Source organism: Desmodus rotundus, chromosome 3 (genome assembly GCF_022682495.2).
Source record: "Desmodus rotundus isolate HL8 chromosome 3, HLdesRot8A.1, whole genome shotgun sequence".
Taxonomy (NCBI): domain Eukaryota; kingdom Metazoa; phylum Chordata; class Mammalia; order Chiroptera; family Phyllostomidae; genus Desmodus; species Desmodus rotundus.
Window position 1 is genome coordinate 30,552,518 of NC_071389.1, and position 22,731 is coordinate 30,575,248.

General features: G+C 45.7%; 1 protein-coding gene across 1 annotated transcript; it reads left to right on the plus strand.

Annotated features, from left to right (window-relative positions):
- Positions 1-6: 6 nt before the first annotated feature.
- RAD54L (RAD54 like) lies at positions 7-22,663 on the plus strand. Its single transcript, XM_045204254.2, has 18 exons — positions 7-663; positions 757-843; positions 2,366-2,485; positions 9,297-9,357; positions 10,087-10,222; positions 10,668-10,737; positions 10,857-11,145; positions 11,599-11,723; positions 12,024-12,174; positions 16,033-16,159; positions 17,331-17,405; positions 17,520-17,650; positions 18,197-18,307; positions 18,468-18,591; positions 18,940-19,018; positions 19,351-19,530; positions 22,193-22,356; positions 22,453-22,663. The coding sequence occupies exons 1-18, from the start codon at positions 643-645 to the stop codon at positions 22,661-22,663; spliced, it is 2,262 nt and encodes a 753-aa protein (XP_045060189.1). The 5' UTR covers positions 7-642.
- The last annotated feature ends 68 nt before the right edge of the window (positions 22,664-22,731 follow it).

Below are 22,731 nucleotides of genomic sequence, written 5' to 3' on the forward strand. Positions count from 1 at the left end.
GTTCGATTGACCGGGCCTGGCGGGACCGGAGAGCCCTGGCGGCTGTTAACGCGCGCTTTGGGAAGACGAAGGTTAAACCGGAGTGCTGGGACCGAATTCATCTTGGCCGTTTTTTATCAGCTCCGCCTGGGGTTCCCCTCCCAAACCCGAGTCTTTTGATCGTCCTTCCTGGATCCCTGCTCGACCTCCCTTAGTCCGGGTCTGGCATCTTCACTCCAGACCTGGGAAATTCCTTTTCTCCGGGCTCTGGCGCCTCTCCCTCCCGAGGCCTCAGGTTTTCATCCTAGCTTCTCTCTCCTGGCCTGTGATTACCCCTTCCTTTACGGACCGTTCCTGGGACCATTATACCGACTTCACTCTGCCCAGCCTGGCACTCCAACCATCGCCCCCCCCCCCGCCCTGCGCCGCATCCCAGACTCTGCTTGGATACTTACTCTTGGCGTGCTCTCCGGCCTCAACTAACCCGCTTCTCTCAAATTTGGGCCCTAACCCCAGTCACTGGCAGAATTCCCTCTATCCATGCTCCCTCTGTAATTAGCTATGCCCTCGCTAATATAGCAGTCCGCTCTTGGCCAGGTCCTGGTTCAGCATTTTCAGCAGCTGGATACGTTTGACTTGTGGCTGATGGTTACTTGATATTTTATGTTCCTGGGTGCTAGGATGGTAAGTGTGGCCTAGAGGAGACTGGGTAGTCTGTGCCTGGGTCTGAGGGACTGCCAAGATTCCTGCCGGTGCTCAGTTTCCGTTTTCTTTCAGAGGAGGAGCTTAGCTCCCAGCCAGCTGGCTAAGAGAAAACCGGAAGGTAGACCCTCTGATGATGAAGACTGGCATCCTGGGGCAGTGGTGAGTACTCTGTCCTCGAGGGGATAGGAAAGGAAAGAGCAGATTTACCATGAAGTTAATGGCAAAGCCTGGTCACTTCCAGAAGCCTCTTTCAGTAAACTTTTAATGAGTGCTTACTATGTGTCAGGCATTGAACAAGATAAAAATATTTGTCTCCAAGGTGCTCACTAGAAGCTAATATAGACTCAGTTTTCCTGGTAGGAAGGGGTATTCCAAAGCAAAAAAGTACATTGGGTTCTGGCCTTTGGCTGCCTTGGAAAAAAGTACTTCCCAACAGCAACTAGCAGGCTTCTCTTTCACTTTTTGTCCCCTTACCCAATGTCACAGAATAGTAGAGTGTACTGGACCTGCCTTAGAGTCCAGAGCTCACTTAGGCCTAGATGGGAGGGGTGGTGCCCCTCCGGTCTCTGCTAATACTCAAATATAGTATGTTCAGCTTTGAACTGGCCCTGTGCTCTGCTTCCTCCTTTGAGGCTTTCTGGGGCTAGCTGTAGGCAGGACCTGTGTAAACCAAAGTCAACAGGGCGATGCAGCATTTGCTTCAGAGAGAGTGGTTCAAGAATCTAGGGCTTGACTATTGGAACTTTGGAGGAAGAGATTAGCTAAAGAAAGTCTAGAAGACAGTTTAGGGATAGTATGTGAGTAAAAGCATGTGGAGAGAGGGAAGGGGCTTGGCGTTTCTTTTTCAGGAGTGCCTTATAGGATCAGTGAAGCTTCAAATACTTTGGCAAGCTGGTACAAGTGGTTCTTGCCTGATGTCTCACTGGGCTTGCCTGATGTCTCACTGATGTGTCACTGCTCTGTAGTTGCACCACTGGTATATAGGGGGCTCCTCCACCTGTAGGGGCGGCACATTGACTGTCCCTTGCTTCTAACAGGGGTCTCAGACTTGAAGTGGGGCAACACTTGGTACAGCTGAGTCATAAATGGTGCTGTCTGCTGCTGGTTGCTCCTGAAAATGTTTTTGGTGCTGGAATCCTCGTTGCCATGATATGAACTGCCTGGAGAGTGGCCTCAGTGGCCTGGGAGTTGGGGGCAGCTGTACTCTTGTTGCTCCCTTGGGAAACTCAGGGAGGGAAGCAGACAATTGCTCAATTATTCCTTAGAGTTTTTGGAGTAAAGATTTGGGGCAGCGTGACTCTATGCTACTGGTAGACTTACCCTTCACAGGCCCACTTCATTCACCTCTTCCAGCGCCCCATCTCAGATTAGGCAAGTTCTTTAAACTCGTTAAATTTTTACCTGTTTTTTACCTGTTAAATAAGGATGCCAAACACTTAACATAGGATCACTGTGAGAATGATACACAGCAATATATGTGAAGAGTTTTTAACACATGTCTGGCACTTAGTAGGCGTTTTATCTTTTTGCACTGTTTCGTTGTATTTTCTTCTGTGACCATTTATCTCCCCTATACCCTCTTCCAACCCCCCCCCCACCGCCCCACCCCATTAAACATTTTAAATTGAGTTGCCACTGTGGTCTTCTAGACTTCTTCACATTTCCCATCACTGTCTCCTAGACTCCTAAGAAACGGAAATCCAGCAGTGAGACCCAGAGCCAGGAGTGTTTCTGGTCACCTTTTCGGAAAGCTTTGACCCAGCTAACGAATCGACCGCCCTGTCTGGACAGTAATCAACATGTAAGTTAGAACCACATCAGAACCACAACCTGCCGACATATATACCTGCCCTGTTGTTTTGCCTAGGCAGGCTTCCACCCCTGAAGACTCGACAGAGTAGCCAGGAGACAGACTTTGGTGGGGACTTTGGGCCTGCTCACACAGCTCCTGGGGACTGAAAGAGGCCTGGCCTGGCCTCTTTTCTTAGGGATGTATGCTGATTTGGGGTCCCCTTCTTTTTTTTACCCCTTCTTTTTTTTTTTACCTTTTTTTTTTATTGTTGTTCTTTTTTTAAAGATTTTATTTATTTATTTTTAGAGAGAGGGGAAGAGAAGGAGAGAGAAATATCTATGTGGTTGCCTCTCGAGCGCCCCCTACTGGGGACCTGGCCTGCAACCCAGGCATGTGCCCTGACTGGTAATCGAACTGGCGACCCTCTGGTTCACAGCCCGCACTCAATCCACTGAGCTACACCAGTTAGGGCTGGAGTCCCCGTCTTTTATAAGATTTTAGATGACTCAGATTCCTGAGGACATGAGGGTGTAGGAGAGGGAAGGCTATTGCAGGGTATTGGAACTAGGATCCACTCCATCTCTGACTCTGCACAGGGCTATAAGAAGTACTGGAATCCTACAGCTTTCACGTGCTGCTTCTAGTGAAATCAAACGTAATCATCACCAGGCAGGGTCTGTGCATTAACTCCTGTAAGTCTCATTTTTTTTAAGATGAGGAAGCTGAGTCTTAGAGGGGTTAACTTGTTAACTTGTCTAAAATGACAGAGTAGTTCATCTGAAGCTTTTTCCACCAAACTTTGAGGGACAGTGATGTTGAGCTCTTGGAATTTAAGAGACTAGTGGGGGATGAAGATGCCTTTCAATAACCCTTTTCAACCACACCTGAGTTTATGTTAATTGAGATGAGTATTGTAAAGCACCTGACCTTGGGGCTGGTTGCCAGGAGAACCAACCCACCAAAGAATGGCCAATGCCTAGTCAGTCATGCCTATGTAATGCAACCTCCATAAAACCCAAAAGGGCGGGGTTCGGAGAGTTTCAGGTCCCAGAGCTTATGGGTTGATGAACAGAACCTCATCCGTGTTCTGGGAAGTGGCACACCACAAACTCCACAGATACAGCTCTTGTGCTCAGGGCCCTTCCAGACCTTGCTGTATTTCTTCATCTGGCTGTTCATTCATATTCTTTGAGATAAACCAGTAATCTAGAAAGTAAACCTTTTTCTGAGTTCTGTGAGCCACTCTAGCAAATTAGTCAAAACCAAGGAAGGAGTTGTGGGAACTCCCAGTGTATAGCCTGTCCACAGAACCACAGGTAACAACCTGGACTTGGGATTGGCATCTGAAGTGGTAGGAGGGAGACGGTCTTATGAAGCCTTAGTCTGTAGAATCTGATCCTTTCTCCATGTAAGTAATGTCAGAATTGAGTTAAATTGTAGGACACCCAGGTGGTGCCAAAGAATTGATGTGTGGAGAACTCACACGTGTGGTGTCTGAAGTGCAGTAGGGTAGGATTAAGAGTAGAGGACAAAACTGGAGTGTGTTTTTCCTTCACAGGAAGGTTTTGAAGGAAAAATGGGAATATGTAATGGAGGTTATTTGTGCTCTCAGCAAATATTTAGAAACATTTTTCCATAAATTTGGTAAATGCAAGATAATACATATATAACATGTACTATATAAAACACAAACCCACCATCCAGAACTAGAACATCATCAAAGTCATAATCCCTTTTCCCATCCCCCGAGGTAACCACTATCGTGAATTATGTTCATCTTCCCTTGCTTTTTGTGATAGTTTTACCATGTGTATATAATTCACTAAGTTTCATTGTTTATTGAGCTATAAAAAAATGGTATGTATGTTACCAGAGTAAAGGGGTCTGTTTTTCTGTGCGCATCAAAGCCCAGTAAGACATGAACAGGAGCTTGCAGCAAAGAAAGGAAGGATTTTTTAGTTCAGGAAGTGGCCCACACCTGGAGCATAGCCAATGCTCAAAGACCTGGTTCCCACTGGCTTCCAGGGGACGGGTTATATAGGGGGAAAATCATGAATCGTGGTGGCTGAGGGAGTGCGGGTTGTGGTCTCTAGCGACTGACCGGGGCTCAGTTGATCTAACTGGTCAGTTGATCTAGGTCAGTTGATCTGACTATGCATCTGTCTGGTTCTGATGTCAGCTTTGGCATTGATTTGTCTGGTTTCCCTGCTTTTGGGGGCCTGGGGCTGAAACACCAGGCTTAGACATTATCTCTTAGTTTGTTCGAAACTCTATCTCTGTTTAGCAGAGTAGAGGCCTTGCTCCTAAGATTTTTTGGTGCTGATCAGAAGACCCTCATTGTCCTGAGGGCTTAATAATTAAAGGAGGGAACGTGTAAGGGAGAAGGAGACAGGTGAGCCAGGATGCTGAATGAGGCCAGTTTGAATCAGAAAGAAAGGAAAACAGATTATATTAAGGAAGTGAAGTTTCTTTGTGGTTACATGTAGTCCTCTGGGACTTTTCATTCAGGATCCATTCAAGTTGTCCTGTGTACGATAAACTGTACGACGTGAGTGCAGGGGCGGTGAGAGCGCAAAACGGGCCTGACGGTCTGCAGGTGGGTGCACACCTCAGCCTGGGGAGCATGCTGATTAGGTTGAGTCCTGAAGGATATGAGGGTTCAGCCAGGCGAAGCGAGTGGGACATGATCTAGATGGAGGGAACAGCCTGTGTGAAAGCTGTGGAGGAAGGCACCTGTCCGGGAGGGAAAATTTTCCTCCATCCTAGGTTCTTCTGGTTGGACATACAATCAAATAGTCAGGACACAGATTAGCAGGAGACAAATTAAAGCTTAGTAACATGTAATAATATGTATACTTCATGTATATATGGGAGAGACCCAGGAAAGCTAAATAACTTGCCATTTTGGTGGAAGCCATCACCTTAAATACCATCTCCAGCTAGAGACAAAAAATGATGGAGGTGGAATCAGTTATGAGCAGTGACCAGGAAGAGGACAGTACCAAGTGTATGCAGGTGTAATTCCAAGCCTTGTCCATTGTTGGTGGAGCCTGGCCTGGTTTAGTGAGGGAGACAGGCTTACAGATAGATTTCCCTCAGAAATGTAAATGTCCTCTTACAAAGGGTAACTTCTATTTGATTTTCCGAGCTTCTCCCAAGTCTGCTGTTTGATAAAAATAACCAGGCTAAAATAATTAATATCCCAAAAGACACATTTGGAGTGTCATAAACTTTGCCTCCCTTCAGGCCCCAAAGGCACAAGTGCCGCAGACCCACAAAAGTCACAGTGCAGCGCTGGAAATGAGGTCTTTAGCTTAGACACTGGTGGGGTGTCTCGGTTTGAAGGGGGTTGCAAATGTAGGTGTGGAGCCCAGGAGGGGGGTACTGGCTGGAAATAGACTTGGGGTCATTAGCATATTGGTGATATTTAATACCTCCAAAGTGTATTGTAGTGTCTAGGTGAGTGTGCAGTCAGAAGAGCCCAGGGCCAAGCCCTGTGGAACACTGACTTTTGAGGGCGTTAGGCAGAAGAAAAAGAAAGTCCATCAGGGGACTGAGCATGAAGTCCCAGAGCCGGGTGGATGAGGGGTGAGGAGGTTATAGTGGGAGAGTGGTGTCAATGGAAGTCAAAGGCAGAGAATATCTGAGAAGGAGTGGCCAGCTTTGTCCGGTAAGATAAGGATAGTTAACACATTTATTGGAAATAGGCTATTGGTGATCTTGGTCAGAGTCATTTCAGAAGATGAAAAGAGCAGAATGGAAGATAAGGAAGGGGAGACAGACAACTCTTTGTAGAAGTTCCAAGGGGAGGACATAAGAGGTCAAAGAAATTTTTGTTTTATGAGATAGGCAGTTAAGCCCTGGCTGGTGTGGCTCTGTGGAAGGGTTGCTGGTTCTATTCCCAGTCAGAGCATATGCCTGGATTGTGGGCCAGGTCCCCAGTAGGAGGCATGTGAAAGGCAACCACACATTGATGTTTCTCTTCCTTTCTTTCTCCCTCCCCTCCCTTCTCTCTAAAAATAAATATAATCTTTAAAAATTTTTTTCAAAAAAAAAGAGATAGGCAGTTAAGCATTTTTAAAATGCTGGTGAGAAAGCTAGCTGAGAGGGAGAGGTTGAAATAAAGGAGAGATTAGGTAAAATTAGTAGAGTGAATCTCTTTGGAAGAGGGAAGCTTTGACCTTGGTGGGGAGGACGGATGTTCTCCCTGTTATATCAGAAGGAAAGGATGATACCAATTTTCAGTAACTAAACGAACAAAGTGGGAGCACAGTCTCTGCCCTGCCTCTGCTGGAGTCTAGTGAGTATTACCAGAACAGGCTCCCAGAGGCTGGCCATTTCAAGTCTCGCAGGCTGTGCCCTCATGTTTTTGGCCAGCAGTGCTCGCAGTTTCCTACGCTAGTTGCCCTCGCCTGCAGTTCTCCCCACAGAAACTGTGGCTCCCGGTTTTATTGACAGTCTTGCTTTTAAAATTTGAAGCATAAATTCTTGGCTACTACTCAGAGCCTCAAATCTAGCCTCCTATGTTAATCTTGATAATATTTCAATTTTAGAACTGAAGGCAAAATTGACACTAGATTAGAAAGGAAATTCGAGTCCATTTCCTTCCTTTTACTTTCCTTTGACTTAAGGTTACCTTTTTTTTTTTTAAGACTTTATTTATGTATTTAGAGGGGAAGGAGGGAGAAAGGGAGAGAAACATCAATGAGCGAGAGAAACATTGATTGGTTGCCTCTCACATGTTCCCAACTGGGGACCTGGCCTGCAACCAGGCATGTGCCCTGACTGGGAATCGAACACGTGACCTTTCAGTTTGTGGGAACACACCCAACCCACTGAGCCACACCAGTAGGGGTGAGGGTAGATTTTTTTGTTAGCATTTTTCATAGTTGAATTTTTCATTATTATTGCTATTTATAATTACAATAACCATGGTAATTAAAAATAGTTAATAGCCCTGGCTGGTGGGGCTCAGTGGATTGAGCACTGGCCTGCAAACCAAAAGGTTGCTGGTTCAATTCCCAGTCAGAGCACAGGCCTTGGTTGTGGGCCAGGTCCGCAGGAGGGGATGTGTGAGAAGCAACCAATCAATGTAAGTCTCATACACTGATGTTTCTCTCCCGCTCTTTCTCCCTCTCTCCCCCTCTCTCTAAAAAGTAAATAAGTAAAATCTTTTAAGAAATAGACAGTAAAAGACTTTATTCATCTGCAAAGGAATATACAAATAAACAATGAATTTGGGCCTATCTCTAACCCTGCCTTAGTCACGTTATTTAGTGTGATAATGAAGTTCAGTTCTCTGACATTTCTGTCTTCCAAATAGATTGCCAAATATAATCATTATATTTTTCCTCTTTAAAGTACATTGAGTTTGTAGAAATTATAATGATCTGTATAGAAATGGTTCAGAATAAAAAGGTAAAAATTTCAGGGCAAGGCCGGCTTACTTTTTTCCTATTAAACTACTTTTTGCTAGAAGGAATATTTTTTACTACTTTTTCCACTAATGTGTTCTCATTAAAACTACCTTTAGGGTTTTTGCTCTTGTTTTCTCCTTGTTTTCTTGGGTTCCAGCCCTTGTTTTGTTGAAGTTCGCAGGCTACTGTCATTTCCCAGAGGGCTCAGGTGTGTGTAGACCAGAACCTCGATGGGAGTTGTCAGAGCAAGCTCAGGAGGCGATGCTGTGGACTCCCTGCCTCTTCTTCTGCCCCAGCCCTGTTGCTCAGTGCTGATGCCAGGCCCAAGTGGTGGCACAGGGGCTTCCGGCAGACACTGAGGTGGAAGCACCAAGGCTACCCTTCTCTAGGACCTACATATGTCTGCTTCCTGTCACCCTTTTCCCACATTCTTTTTCTTGGTGATTGGCTTGCCCTCTCTCCCTGTCCCCTTTATCATGTCGTTCCCTTTCTTGTGCGTTCCCGTTCCCGTGGCAAGAAGCTGCTGACTGGGCTGGTCCACATGGCTGCACTCAAACAGGTTAGATTAGGAGGCCACATTGCCTGCCTCCTGGTTACAGGGAAGGGCCTTGGAATCAGGAAAGTCCTCCATCTCTCACGGCCGTGTGACTTGGGAAAGTGGTAATAACTCAGCCTAAATTTGTTCATCTGTAGACTGGGTATGTCAGTAATATATGGACTTTGTGCAGCTGTTGGTGAGGCTTAAATGGTGACGTGAATACAAGCGGCTGAGTACTGCATCTGGCACACATTGTTAGTCGTCACTGTTGTTGTTTTTACTGTTAATATTATCACTTTGCTAATGCTACTGCTATTACTCCTGCTCTTTGAGGGGCTGTTTAGCTCTCAAGGAGGCTGATGTGGGAATTAACTGCAATAGGCTGAACTGGTATGACAAAAAAAGAAATGTGAGATATGCTTGGGAAGATGTGGTTCAGTAGGATAGTGGTTGAATCCAGACATTGGAGTTCCTCATTAGTAATGGGGTTGGATAACTTTGTGGTACTTTCTTATTAAGATGTTACACCCTAAGGAATAGTTAGCTGTCCACAATGGCATGGTCTTTTGTGAGCTAATGGTTATGAGCCTTGCGGTTGACTGAGGCTAGACACTGGCCAGTGGTCCTCTGGTGTCCTGGGTACTTGTAGAACCTCATGTAAAGCCACAAAGATGCGAGCTGTGTACAGACCTAACTGGAGCACATCTCTTTGTGTTCAGATGTGCCTGAATGACATGTGATCAAAATACAGTGCTCTCGCTGTGTTCGGCACTTACACGGACATCTTAGGCGGCGTGTGTAGAAGTAGTATCCCATAACGTCGCCATACGTTCCTGAATCCCTGTTTCTTCTCTTCTCTTTTCAGGAAGCATTTATTCGAAGCATTTTGTCAAAGCCTTTCAAAGTCCCCATTCCAAATTATCAAGGTAAAAATGGAGAGCATACCTCACATTTCTTTTTTTTCCTCTTTTTGACTCAGTCATGTGAAAATGCGCCTGAATAGATTAAAACCTCAGCTTTTGTACATACAAGCTTACCTTGGAATTGAAGGTGCCAGTCCAGTGGTGACTGTTATGGGGTGACTGCCCTGAGGCCGCATGAAGGTTGTGTTTGGTAGCTTCAACAAGGGCCCCAGAGAGCGACGGCCTGTCATCTGCTTGATGGGGACGTGCCAGTGCTCGGGAAGCTCCTGGTGGGCCAGGGTGAGGTTCATTTAGTCCAAGTGAGTTCAGTGGCATCTCCCTTATGAGGCTGATTCTCTCGGAGGCCTAGGTTCTACAAAGTTTCCCTTGCTATGTAGAGCATAGCATTGTGCTAAAACTGGGGCTGGGAGGAAGGAGGCCAAGTCTCAAGAGCTCTAAGTCTTGAAAAGGCCCTTTTAGGGATTTAGACCTTACCAGGGTTAACTTGAGATGAATACGACCCAGCCCTTGGAGAGTTTGTAGTTGAATGGGGAAGTAAAAGTAAGAGCTCTGATCTGAGGCAGACTGGGATAATGGTCCAGTAGAGTTGCCCAAACTGGGTTTGGAGTGGTTTAGGGAGAGAGCCAGGTCATGTGGAAGCTTAGGAAAGGTTATGTAAAGAACAGGCATTGGAGCTGGGCCTGCTGGAGCTCTTCAACTTAGAGGCTTATGTAACAGATTGTTGGTTTCTAGGTCCTCTGGGCTCTCGGGCATTGGGCCTCAAAAGGGCTGGGATCCGCCGGGCCCTCCATGACCCCCTGGAAGAAGGTGCCTTGGTTCTGTACGAGCCTCCCCCACTGAGCGCCCATGACCAGCTGAAGCTTGACAAGTATGTGCATTGCTGTTTTCTTGCACAGTTCTGGTGGTCTGTAGGCGTGCATACCTGGGAGGGCAGGGAGCATTTTGGTGCGATGTATCCTTGGGACCGGCCCATGTTTTCAGAGCGCTGTCATTGCTGCACCATCCAGAGAGTGCGCGGGTGGGGAAGGGCAGTGCCTGGGAAAGAGCATGTGGACGTGTCTGTTTGGTGGGAGTTTCTCATTCCTTCCTGCCAAGCTCAGGAGCTGGAGGGGTTGAGGTGATGACATAGGAAACCCATCCCCATGTCCTAAATTTCCCTGGAGCGAGAATTGGCTGTGGTTTGGTTACCAGGCCTAGCAGGGCCTTTCTCAGGCAGTTGCCTCTGTGGCTTCTGGATCAGCAGCACACAGCTCGCTGAGGGCATGCCCTTGCTCGTGTCTGAGCTCCGTATTTTCTTTGCCATGTTTCCTCAGGGAAAAACTCCCTGTCCATGTGGTCGTTGATCCTATTCTCAGTAAGGTCTTGCGGCCTCATCAGAGAGAGGTAACTGGTGGTGGGGGGTGGGGATGAGGTACGGGCCAGGGTCTGAGACTGGGAGGCTGACACCTCTGGAGTAACAGCTGTGTGGTTGCCAACGTGGGCTGGGTGCTGTTCTTCCCCAGGGAGTGAAGTTCTTGTGGGAGTGTGTCACCAGTCGGCGCATCCCGGGCAGCCATGGCTGCATTATGGCTGATGAGATGGGCCTGGGCAAGACGCTGCAGTGTATCACCTTGATGTGGACGCTTTTGCGCCAGAGTCCAGAGTGCAAGCCCGAAATCGACAAGGCAGTGGTGGTGTCGCCCTCCAGCCTGGTGAAGAACTGGTACAACGAAGTTGGAAAATGGCTTGGAGGGAGGATTCAGCCTCTAGCCATCGATGGAGGCTCTAAGAACGAGATAGATCAAAAGCTGGGTATGGAACCTTTACAAAGATGGCTGCACTCCTCTCCACAAGCTGCTCCTTTCTTACGCGTGTGCTCACTGACGGCCAGGGTCGAGGGCAATGAGAGGTGGCAGAGAAGAGAACTTTCATGGAAAATAATTGAAATAATTATTCCCAGGCTAAATTAAAGAACAATCAAACTCCATTTTTTTAAGAGTTTTTATTTATTTTCAGAGAGAGGGGAGGGGAGGGAGAAAGAAAGGGAGAGACATGTGTGAGAGAAACATCAGTTGGTTGCCTCTTGCACACCCCCAACTGGGCACCTGACCCACAACCCAAGCATGTGCCCTGACAGGGAATTGAATCGGCGACCTTTTGGTTTGCAGGCCAGCATTCAATCCACTGAGCCATACCAGCCAGGGCCAAACTTTGTTTTCTTTAAGATATTCTAAAATTTGTTCCTTGATGCCTTTTCTGTCATAGAAGGATTCATGAACCAGCGCGGAGCCAGAGTGCCTTCTCCTATTCTCATCATTTCCTATGAGACGTTCCGCCTTCATGTTGGAGTCCTCCAGAAAGGGAGCATTGGACTAGTCATATGTGACGAGGTACTTGACTCTCAAAGGTCTGCGTGGCGGGAGAAAGTGCATTCGAGTCTCCTCACTGAGAATTGCCATCCCAGGGCTGCGTCAGTCACTGGGGAATGCTCAGTACAGAGCAGGCTGCTTTGGAGGAGTCAGAGCCTATGAGATCAATCTGCCAAAAGGGAGTAAGCAGTGTTTGGAACTCCGGTGAGGGCGAAGTGCTATGGACTGATGGCCAGAGGCTGGATCCTCTGCACAAGACATTGCTACCATTAGGGATGCCACACGATGCCCAGGCCTAAGTGAGAATTAATTTCCTTTCAGGGACACAGGCTCAAGAACTCCGAGAATCAGACTTATCAGGCCCTGGACAGCTTGAACACCAGCCGGCGGGTGCTCATCTCGGGGACTCCCATCCAGAATGATCTCCTCGAGTATTTCAGCTTGGTACATTTTGTTAATTCAGGCATCCTAGGTAAGAATCCAGCCCTGTTGGCTACATTAGAGGGGAGCCTTACCTGTAACTCTAGCTAGGGAAAGGAAATGCTAGCTGTACTTGTAGGAAGACTTTTCTCATCGGGGAGAGCTATTGGGAGACCTTGGCTCTGCCAAGCAACTCAGTAAGGTCCACTCTGGCCCTATTTGAAAAAATTCTTACTTTTAAATTACAGTTGCCATCCAATATTATTTTTTAAAAGATTTTATTTTTAGAGAGAGGAGAAGGGAAGAAGAAAGGGGGAGAGAAACCATGATGTGTGGGAGAAACATCAATCAGTTGCGGCTCACATACCCCACAACCTGGGACCTGGCCTGAGACCCAGGCATTTGCCCCGAATAGGAATCCAACCCATCGTGACCTTTGTGTCTGCCGGACCATCCAACCCACTGAGCTACACTAGTCAGGACATAATATTTTTTAATATTAGCTTCAAGTATAAAATAATGGTTAGACAATTATATAATTTATGAAATGATTCCCCCCAATAATTCAAGTACCCACCTGGCAACATACATAGTTACTACAATATTATTGACTGTATTCTCTATGTTGAACTTTACATCCCCGTAAGTGTTTCGTAACTAGCAATGTGTACTTCTTCAATCCCTTCACCTTTTTTACTCAGTCTTTTATCCCCACTTCCCCTCTGGCAATTATCAGTTTGTTCTCTGCATCCGTGAGTCTGTTTCTGTTTTGTTTTGTTTATTTCTTTAGATTTCACTTCATCTATGGATTTGTCTTTCTCAGTCTGCCTTGTTTTAATTAGCATAGTATCGTCTAGGTCCATCCATGTTGTCACAAATGGTAAGATTTTATTCTTTTTTTATGGCCAAGCAATATTCCACTGTCTATATATACCACTGCTTTTTTATCCACTCGTCTATTGATGGGCCCTTAGGTTGCTTCCATATCTTGCCTATTGTAAATAATAGGCTGCAGTGCACAAAGGGGTGCATATGTCTTTTCAAATTAGTTTTTTGGGTTTCTTTGGATATATGCACAGAAGTGGAATTGCTGGGTTATAAGGGATTTCCATTTTCAGTTTTTTGAGGAACCTCCATACTGTTTCCAGTAGTAGCCGCACCATATGCATTCCCACCAACAGTGCACGGCGGTTCCTTTTTCTTCATATTCTTGCCAACACTTGTTTGTTGATTTATTGATGATAGCCATTCCGACAGGTGTGACGTGATATCTCATCATGGTATTAATTTGCATCTCTCTGGTGACTGGTGATGTTGAGCATTTTTTCATGTGTCTATGGGCCATCTGTATGGTCCTCTTTGGAGAAGTGTCTGTTTGGGTCCTACACCCATTTTTTAATTGGATTGGTTGTTTCTTTGGTTCTTTATAAATTTTGTATATTAACCCCTTATCTGATGTATTTTTGGCAAATATCTTCTCCCATTTTGTAGGTTGTCTTTTTGTTTTGTTGATGGTTTTCTTTGCTGTGCAAGAACTTAGTAGTTTAATGTAGTCCCATTTGTTTTTTCTTTTGTTTCCCTTGCCCGAGGAGGTGTATTAGGAAAAATATTGCTAAGAGAAATGTCAGAGAGTTTACTGCCTATGTTTTCTTCTAGAAGTTTTATGGTTTTGAGTCTAACATTTAAGTCTTTAATCTATTTTGAGTTTATTCTTGTGTGTGCCATAAAAGGTGGTCTAGTTTCATCTTTTTGCATGTGTCTGTCCAGTAATCCCAACACCATTTATTGAGTAGGGTGTCTTTACCCCGTTGTATATTCTTGTCTCCTTTGTTGTTTATTAATTGACCACATAGGTGGTCCACTTAGGTGGCATTAAGTACAGTCACACTGTTGAGCAACATCGCCACCACCCATCTCCAGAACTCTTTTGTTGTGCACAACTGAAACTACCCATTCAACAGTCACTCCCTGTGTTCCATCCCCCCAGCCTCTGGTTACCACAGCTGGGCAGTCCTTGCACGTAGATATCTGCAGGACGGTTTGTTAGTGCCGCCCCAGCTTGACAGTGCTCGGGAAAACCACGTCCCCGGCGAGAACCAGCTGAGCAGCGGGATTTTCACAAGAATACAGTCAAGTAACCACGTCACTACCACCATCGCAGCGGCACTCTCCCGCCCCCTTCTAGTCACTGTTTTCTTTTCCCCCCAGATGTAAACACTCTCCTTACATTCAGGATTGGTTTTTGTGTATTTTTAAACTTTATATAAATGGAATCATACAGTATATATCCCTTCGCATCTGGTTTCTTTTGTTTATTATATTTATGAGAAATCATCCGTGTCATTGCCTGCAGGTATAGTTATTCATCTTTGTATACTATTCTCTTTAATGAATATGTCTGTTCTACTGTCGATAGACAATTGAATTGTTTCCAGTTTTTTTCTTTTTAAGATTTTATTTATTTATTTTTAGAGAGAGGGGAAGGGAGGGAAAAAGAGAGGAAGAAAAACATCAATTGGTTGCCTCTTGCACGCTGCCAGCTGAGACCTGGCCCACAACCCAGGTCTGTGCCCTGACCAGGAATTGAACTGGCAACTTGGTTTGCAGGATGATACCCAACCCACTGAGCCACACAGGCCAGACCGGTTTATTATTCTTTTGAATAACGATGCTATGGCCATTCTTATGTATGTCTTTACCTAGGCATAGTACGCATTTCTCTGTCCTCAGAGTGTGGAATTGCTGGGTCATATGTTATGCGTGTGTTCCAAGGTGGTTATACCAGCAGAGTATGAGAATTACAGTGTCTCTACATCAGGGGTCAGCAGTTTTTCTCTGAAACAGCTAGAGGCTCATAGGCCAAACTGTCTCTGTCACTACTACTCAGCTCTGCTAATGGGGCATGGTTGTGTTCTAATAAAACTTTATCTTTTAAAAGATTTTATTTATTTTTAGAGAGATGGGAAGGGAGGGAGAAAGAGAGTAAGAGAAACATCGATTGGTTGCCTCTTGCACACCCCCAACTGGGGACCTAGCCCACAACCCAGGCCTGTGCCTTGACTGGGAATCAAACTGGCGACCCTTTGGTTCGCAGGTCATCACTCAATCCACTGAGCCACATCAGCCAGGGTAATAAAACTTTATTTACAGAAAAAGTTGGCTTGCCCATGGCTGTAGTTTGTTGACCATGGCTCTATATCATCACCAATATTTATCTTTAAATTTTTAAAAAAGATTTTTGTCATTTTGTTGTTGTTTAGTGATATCTCATTGCACTTGCCTAATGTTGAATAAAGTTGAATAGCATTTAATATGATCTTTTGTGAGGTGCCTGATCTGTTTATTTCTGGCCAAAAGAAAACCCTATACCCATTCAGCAGTCACCCCCTATTTCCCCTTTATCCCTAAGCCTTGGAAACCTCCAGTCTGCTTTCTGTCTCAGTGACTTTGCCTATTCAGGATATTTCATAACATGGAACCCTGTCATATGTGACCTTCTGTTACCAGCTTCTTTTACTTAGCATACAGTTTTCAAGGTTCATCTACACTTTAGCATGAACTTCATTGCACTGATAACGTGCTTCATCTCTTACAAGCAGCACATAGATGGGCTCTTTAAAGAAATCCAGGCTGACAATTGGATTGCCTATTTATTGGATCATTCTGTCCATTTATAGTTAATGTAATTAGTTATATATTTGGATTTTAATCTACTATCTCACTATTTGGCCTTTTCAGTCTTCCATGCTTTGGTAGCTCTCTGATTCATTCAAACAAATTGCCTGTAATTTGTTCAGCTTTGTTGGTCTTGGCAGGAAGGTTGGTTTATAACAAAGTGGGCTGCCATTACTGGCAGTGAGAAAATCATTCTTTTTCTATACTCTAATTTTCCCTTCTCTCCTGTGTTTAGGAACTGTGCATGAGTTCAAGAAGCATTTTGAGTTGCCAATTTTGAAGGGTAGAGATGCAGCTGCCAGTGAGGCGGACAGGCAGCTGGGAGAGGAGCGACTGCGGGAGCTCACCAGCATTGTGAATAGGTAACGGCAGGGTGGGGCTAGAAGGCAGCAGCTTTCTTTGGGTTCCCCGAACTGAGCTCATCAGAATTGCTGGCTAAGCCATCCAAGGCTGATCTTTTGGGGCCTTGGCCCTTGAGGGCTGGGATTCTAAGAAGGGAGTAGGATCTGTGCCTTGACTATAGCCACTAATAAATGAAGGGTTCTTGCAGGCCAAGTCCCTGCTTTCTTCCTGGCCTGGGCCCTGTGGTCTGGTTTTGGGTTGCTTAGCAACCTGCTAAGGAAGCTCTTTTCTGACACTGTTGGACTTCCTGAGCAAAATATCCCTTGGAGTATTGCTAATATTTCAGAAGCTTCCTGTCATTTGGTCTTAGACCTAAAGAACCAGGCTTCCCTTCCCAGGCTTCACAGCCTTCTTGGACAGGTAGGAGCATATCTGAGGGATGTGGATCCCAGGCTGAAAGTGCTTTTTCCATGGGGGCCACATAGCCAGGAGGGAGGTAATTCTGGACTCCTCTGTTATAGGTACATTTGAGATACACTTAATGATTTACATCCTTAAGAACCCTGCCCTTCCCAACTGCCACCTCTCACTCTCAATGTTGTTATTTATTTTTTTATTATTTATTGATGAGAGAAACATCTATTTGTTATCCCACTTATTTATGCATTCATTGGTTGATTCTTGTATGTGCCCTGACCAGGGATCAAACCTGCAACCTTGGTGTATCAGGACAACACTAACCAACTGAGCTACCTGACCAGGGCCTGCTCACTCCCAATTTTAAATGGCAGGAAGGAGAGTCAGTGTGTCAGGAGCTGTTGCTTAGGTGCCCGATTACTGTTATTCCTGGTCTGCCAGGAGGTATGGGCATAATTTCATTGAGTCTTGGGCCATGTGACAATTGGCATTTCGGCAAATGCAGAAACTCCCCTAAGGACTTAGTGGCTTAGAACTTGTTTTCCCAGCCAGAGCACCAGGCTCAATGGGAGATCTTGGCTTCTTCTTGAGGACCAGCTAACCTTCTGAAAGGGAAGAGAAAGAGTTGTCAGTCAAAGCTAAACTGCTTGAAAGGGTCTCTGACATTTGATACTACAAAAGAGTCAGTCTTGGCCCTTTGGGTGGTAACTTTTATTCTAGTAGTTTGTGTGGCCGTTTCACCAGCCCCTTACCTTTTTATCCTGTTCTCTCCAGGTGCCTGATACGGAGGACATCTGATATCCTTTCTAAATATCTCCCTGTGAAGATCGAGCAGGTGGTTTGTTGTAGGTACGGAAGTCAACTTAGGGGTATGGCGTGAGTAAAAGCCCAGCTCTTGAGTTGTCCTTAAAGGGCCAGAGTGTGGTTCAGTGTTTCCCACTGACCCAGCTGCCTTTTTTTCAGGCTGACACCCCTTCAGACTGAGTTATACCAGAGGTTTCTGAGGCAGGCCAAGCCAGCAGAAGAGTTGCGTGAGGGCAAGATGAGTGTATCTTCCCTTTCTTCCATCACCTCATTGAAGAAGCTTTGTAATCGTGAGTTGTGTCCGTGCTCTGAGATCCTCTGTGAGAGTGAGCAAGAATGGGGAGGCTCTTGCAGGTGATCCAGCTACCTTTCTAAATACTGGTCCAGAGTCCTCATAGGGGCGACATGTGATTCTAGCCCTGCCCAGGGCATGAGCCCTGCATTCTGTACTCTGTAAGCCAGACCCTTTGCTTTGAGAAATTTAGCTTGTCCTCTGTGCAGCCAATTCTTGATGCTTGGGGGGGTGTACATATAGGACTATGTGTGTATTAAGTGTGTTCGTGCATACATGTGCATATAAAATGTTGGACAGGTAAAAAAATAAACCTTAATGCCTCTAGTATATAGCTCCCTTCTCGTTGGGAGAACACCCTAGTGAGCAAGATTGTCCATTTATGGTCCCAGAAGGCACTGACTGCACACTGGAATTTGAGACCAAGCAAATCTGGTACTTAAGGTCTTTCAGGTAGGCTTCTAGGGGGTGTTCTAATGAGCACTGAAGTGGAAACTTTCTAAAGCAATGGAGCCAGCATTTTGGTTTGGAATTTTTCCCCTAGATCCAGCTCTAATCTATGACAAGTGTGTACAAGAAGAGGATGGCTTCGAAGGTGCCTTGGACATATTCCCCCCTGGTTATAGCTCCAAGGCTCTAGAGCCCCAGCTGTCAGGTGAGACCTTTCCTATCAGTTTTTTGGTTTATCTGGAAGGAGGGGTGGGAAACCGTCTCTTTGTTCCAGACCTACCTTGACTCAAGGCAGGATATCAAGAGCAAGAGTTGTGGGTCATTGGGATGACCTGCTGAGGGCTAATAGTTGCTGATCTCCCCAGGTAAGATGCTGGTCCTTGATTACATCCTGGCGGTGACCCGAAGCCGCAGCAGTGATAAAGTAGTGCTGGTGTCCAATTATACCCAGACATTGGACCTCTTTGAGAAGCTCTGCCGGGCTCGAAGGTAGGGAAGAGCTTAACTAGGCTGCCAAAGGGGTGCCTCTCTACTGTTCCCCTAGGAAAAATAGGTGTTCTGATTGGTGGATGTGGGTCAAGGTGTGGGTGCTGGAAGGACTTCTCCTTATGGATGTTATGGTCCTAGTTTCATCACTAAGCAGAATAGCCCCTGGTCTTTCAGGTGCTCCCATAGGACAGAATCCTGGCTCCTAGCGCCTGCCCCTCCCTTTGGGAGTGTGGAGACTTAGGCTGTACATGAATAGTCTCAAGCATGGTTAGTTCACTCCCTTCAGTAGCTCTGGCTCCAAAGAACTCTGCATTCTTCTTAGGTTTTGATCTTTGGATTTTCCTTTAGGTACTTGTATGTCCGCTTGGATGGCACCATGTCCATTAAAAAGCGAGCCAAGGTTGTAGAGCGCTTCAACAGTCCATCGGTAAATGCACAGCTCGTCTCCACACCCCCAATGTGGTAACATCAGAATTAGGGGTCGAAAGAGAAGATGTAAGAGGGCTCTGTCCTAGAGTCTTCCTGGATTTTTTTTTTGTGTGTGTGTGTGGGTATGGCAGGGTTATAGGCTTGTTGGTGATGGCTGGGCTGGGACCTGACTTAGTGGTCTGGGAGGTTGGGTGGTAGGCAAACTGGTGGTCCTCGTAATTAGTCTGAGCATAAGAGTACTAATGTGTAAGAGAGAACTGTTTGCTGGGCCAAGCAGGATTCCAGTTTAGGCTGCAAAAGGTTCTTTTTCTCTTGCCTGTCTCTTTCCAGAGCCCTGACTTTGTCTTCATGCTGAGCAGCAAAGCTGGGGGCTGTGGCCTCAATCTCATTGGGGCTAACCGACTGGTTATGTTTGACCCTGACTGGAACCCAGCTAATGATGAACAAGCCATGGCTCGGGTCTGGCGTGATGGTCAAAAGAAGACCTGCTATATCTATCGCCTGCTGTCTGTAAGGATGGAGTTGTGGTCAGAGTGGGGGTGGGTCATGGAACAAGACCTTCGAGACCAACTTGGGTTGCTTTTCAGTGTCTCTCTTTGGCCCCTCTCCCTCTAGCAGTGAGCCTTTTATTCTTCTGTTCTCTCCACCCCATTCCTTGAAACCCTTCTTACAATGCCCTCTGGATGTCTGTTCATGAGCTAACAAACTCCCCTGTGGCCCCATCCTTTTCACAGGACACCTGCTTTCCCTCGTACCTGATTTCTGCTCTCCCACTTGGCCTCGTAGTCTTCTTATACTCTGTGTCCCATGGTGCTGAGGAGTGGTGTTGGCATTTTCCAAGTTCTCCGTGATCATGCGATCATCCACCCTATAGTTCCTCTTTTGCAGCTCATGCTGACTCTTTTCCTTTCTTCAGTAATCTACCTCCTGCTATTTTCCTAATTCATTGATTACTTTGGACACCAGCTCAGTCTTTCTTTCTTCCCCAAATCTACTGTCATGCTTGTGGACTTCAAGGACCTTGCAGTTATCCAGCACTCTGGCCTTCATGTTTCCTTGACCTCTCCCTATTTTAATTACTCCTGAGGCTACACTGTAGAACTTTAACAGTACCAGAACTTTACATAGTACCAAAAACTTTAATAGCTATCATTGGTAATAGCCATCAGTTCTTGTCCGTCCAACTTTTTTATACCTCCTAAATCTGCTTCAACCTAATGTCCCTAGTACCCTGTCCCCAGTCTCCAAATCTAGCTTGACTGCATTTTCTGTTCAGCCTGATCCTTATTGTGCGTCCTTTCAGGTACTCCTTCCCTAATACCTACTTCACTGGGGTCATTACAGCTGTTCTCAGCTTCTAAACCAGATAAATTTGCATTTACAGATTGGTACTACCACAAATTCAGGTTCACTGTTTTGGGCTGGGCCATATCTCATTTCCTTCAACAGGTACTTCAAGCCTTCAACACTGCCCTCAAGTTTCCTTGCTAACCTGTTTCTTATTCTGTGGAGACCTTGTCTTTCTGCTTCACAGGAAAAAACAACAACAAAAAACATAGGCTACCAGGCTTGAATTCTCTACACCTGTTCTTCCCATCTCAGAGGAAGATCATGCCCTTCCTCTCTGCTTGAGATTCATTATTCCAGCTCTGGTCTAGAACACTTGCCATCCTTTCTTTTCTTAATTTCTCCTTTATTCTCTGACATCTACAAACATACTCAAGTAGCTCTTGCTTTAAAAACAAAACAATTTCTCAATGCTGTCTTATTGTAGTCACTACCTTGGGTTACTTTCCATTCACTGTCAGATTTTTCCAAAGCCTACAGATTGACTTTACCTCATCTTCTACTCACGCATCACACTATTTATGCTATTGAACCTGCTTTTGAATGTACCATTATTGGCTTTCTAATTGCCAAAACAAGAGACTCTTGATTTTTCCTTCTTTGTATATCTGACACTATTCACTACTAATCTTAAAATTCTTTTCTCTTCAGAAACTCCACTCTGGTTTTCCTACCTTTGTGATTATATATGTTCATTATTATTGACACGTCTCTAATGAAATTTTTAGCTCATATATCTATCACCTACTGTACATTTCCTTCCACCTGAGCACTTCGATGCCTCATGACGAAAACATGCTCCCCTTCTGAACTCTGTCATTTAATGGCTCCATTATCTACCCAACCCAAAAATTTGTAGGATAATCATCCTACTAGACCACGTTCTGATTACCATTGATTTTACCTTCTTGATATTTCCTTAAACTTCCTCTCCATGCTATGCTAAAGTCACCATAATCTCTCACTTGGATATCGTGGCATCTTCCTGATTCTTTGATCTTATCCTAACCCATTTTTCACATACTGCTTCCAGAATGAACTTTCCAAAAATTCCGAATTTGCTTATCATTTCCAGGAAAAGGTCAAACTCTTCAGCCTGGCCTCCAAGCTTCTCCATTACAGCCTCTGCTGACTTCCTCAGTCCCAGCTCTTACTGCACTTCCACTGTGTTCTAGATAGGCTGAACGCAATCCCCCAGTAGGTCAGACTTGTCCTGTTTCTCTGGTGGGAATGCCTTCCCTTCTCCCTTTCCTTGTAAATTATTGACTCATTTTTTAAGATTCAACTTATGGACCATCTTTACTTTCATTCTTTTCAACACTATTCCACTCTACCATCCCTCTTGCGGTCTCCTGGGTACTCTATACAGAAATCTATTACTGTACCAATTAGCTTAAGTGTGTGTCAGTTCCACTAGTCTGTGTGAGTTCAAGGATAGGGATATTTGATTCTTCTTTATACCCTAGTGTTAGCAGTGTCTAACATAGGATACCCAAATAATAGTTACTGAGTGAGACTTGGGCTTGGTGTGGAAGTCTGATGAAGCTGCTATAGACAAACCTCAGCTTGCCCTGAAGGAATTTAGCCAGACCACGCAAATATCATTGGTACAGAAAATATCCTGGGTGGGCAGACATGTACAAGTCATGTTCCCAAGAGACAAACTGGGTAGTGGGCCCAGCTGAGCAGAGGTATTTCTGCAGGATTCTTCCTTTTCATTTCTCTCTCCTCTTGATGGCTATAGTTTCAATCCCTGGGTTTTCCTACCCCCTAGGTGTGGGTATGACTTAGCCCTGCTTCCCTGGCTCCCCCCATCTTCTCCCAGGCAGGAACCATCGAGGAGAAGATCTTTCAGCGTCAGAGCCACAAGAAGGCACTGAGTAGCTGTGTGGTAGATGAGGAGCAGGATGTGGAGCGGCACTTCTCTCTGGGCGAGTTGAAGGAGCTGTTTACCCTGGATGAGGCTAGCCTCAGTGACACACATGATAGGTAGGTGAAGTGCCCTTGCTAGCCGTTATCGGTGAACTCCCTGCACAGTATGGAGATGAGATGTATAGTGACCACAGCTTTGTCTCCTGCCCCCAGGTTGCGCTGCTGCCGCTGTGTCAACAATCACCAGGTCAGGCCACCCCCTGATGGTTCTGACTGCACTTCAGACCTGGCTCAATGGAACCATAGTACTGATAAGCGGGGGCTCAGGGATGAGGTACTCCAGGCTACCTGGGATGCTGCCTCCACTGCCATCACCTTTGTCTTCCACCAGCGTTCCCATGAGGAGCAGCGGGGCCTCCGCTGATACCCAGCTAGTCTGGGTGTAGCTGTTAAGAGGAAGGAGACAGGGAAAGGAGCTTCCTTCCCCATAGG

Excerpts from the sequence above, each read along its gene's own strand:
- RAD54L (XM_045204254.2), top strand. The coding sequence starts at position 643 with ATGTTCCTGGGTGCTAGGATG. Across the intron at positions 844-2,365 it reads ACTGGCATCCTGGGGCAGTG|ACTCCTAAGAAACGGAAATC; the intron begins GTGAGTACTCTG and ends ACTGTCTCCTAG. Across the intron at positions 2,486-9,296 it reads GTCTGGACAGTAATCAACAT|GAAGCATTTATTCGAAGCAT; the intron begins GTAAGTTAGAAC and ends TTCTCTTTTCAG.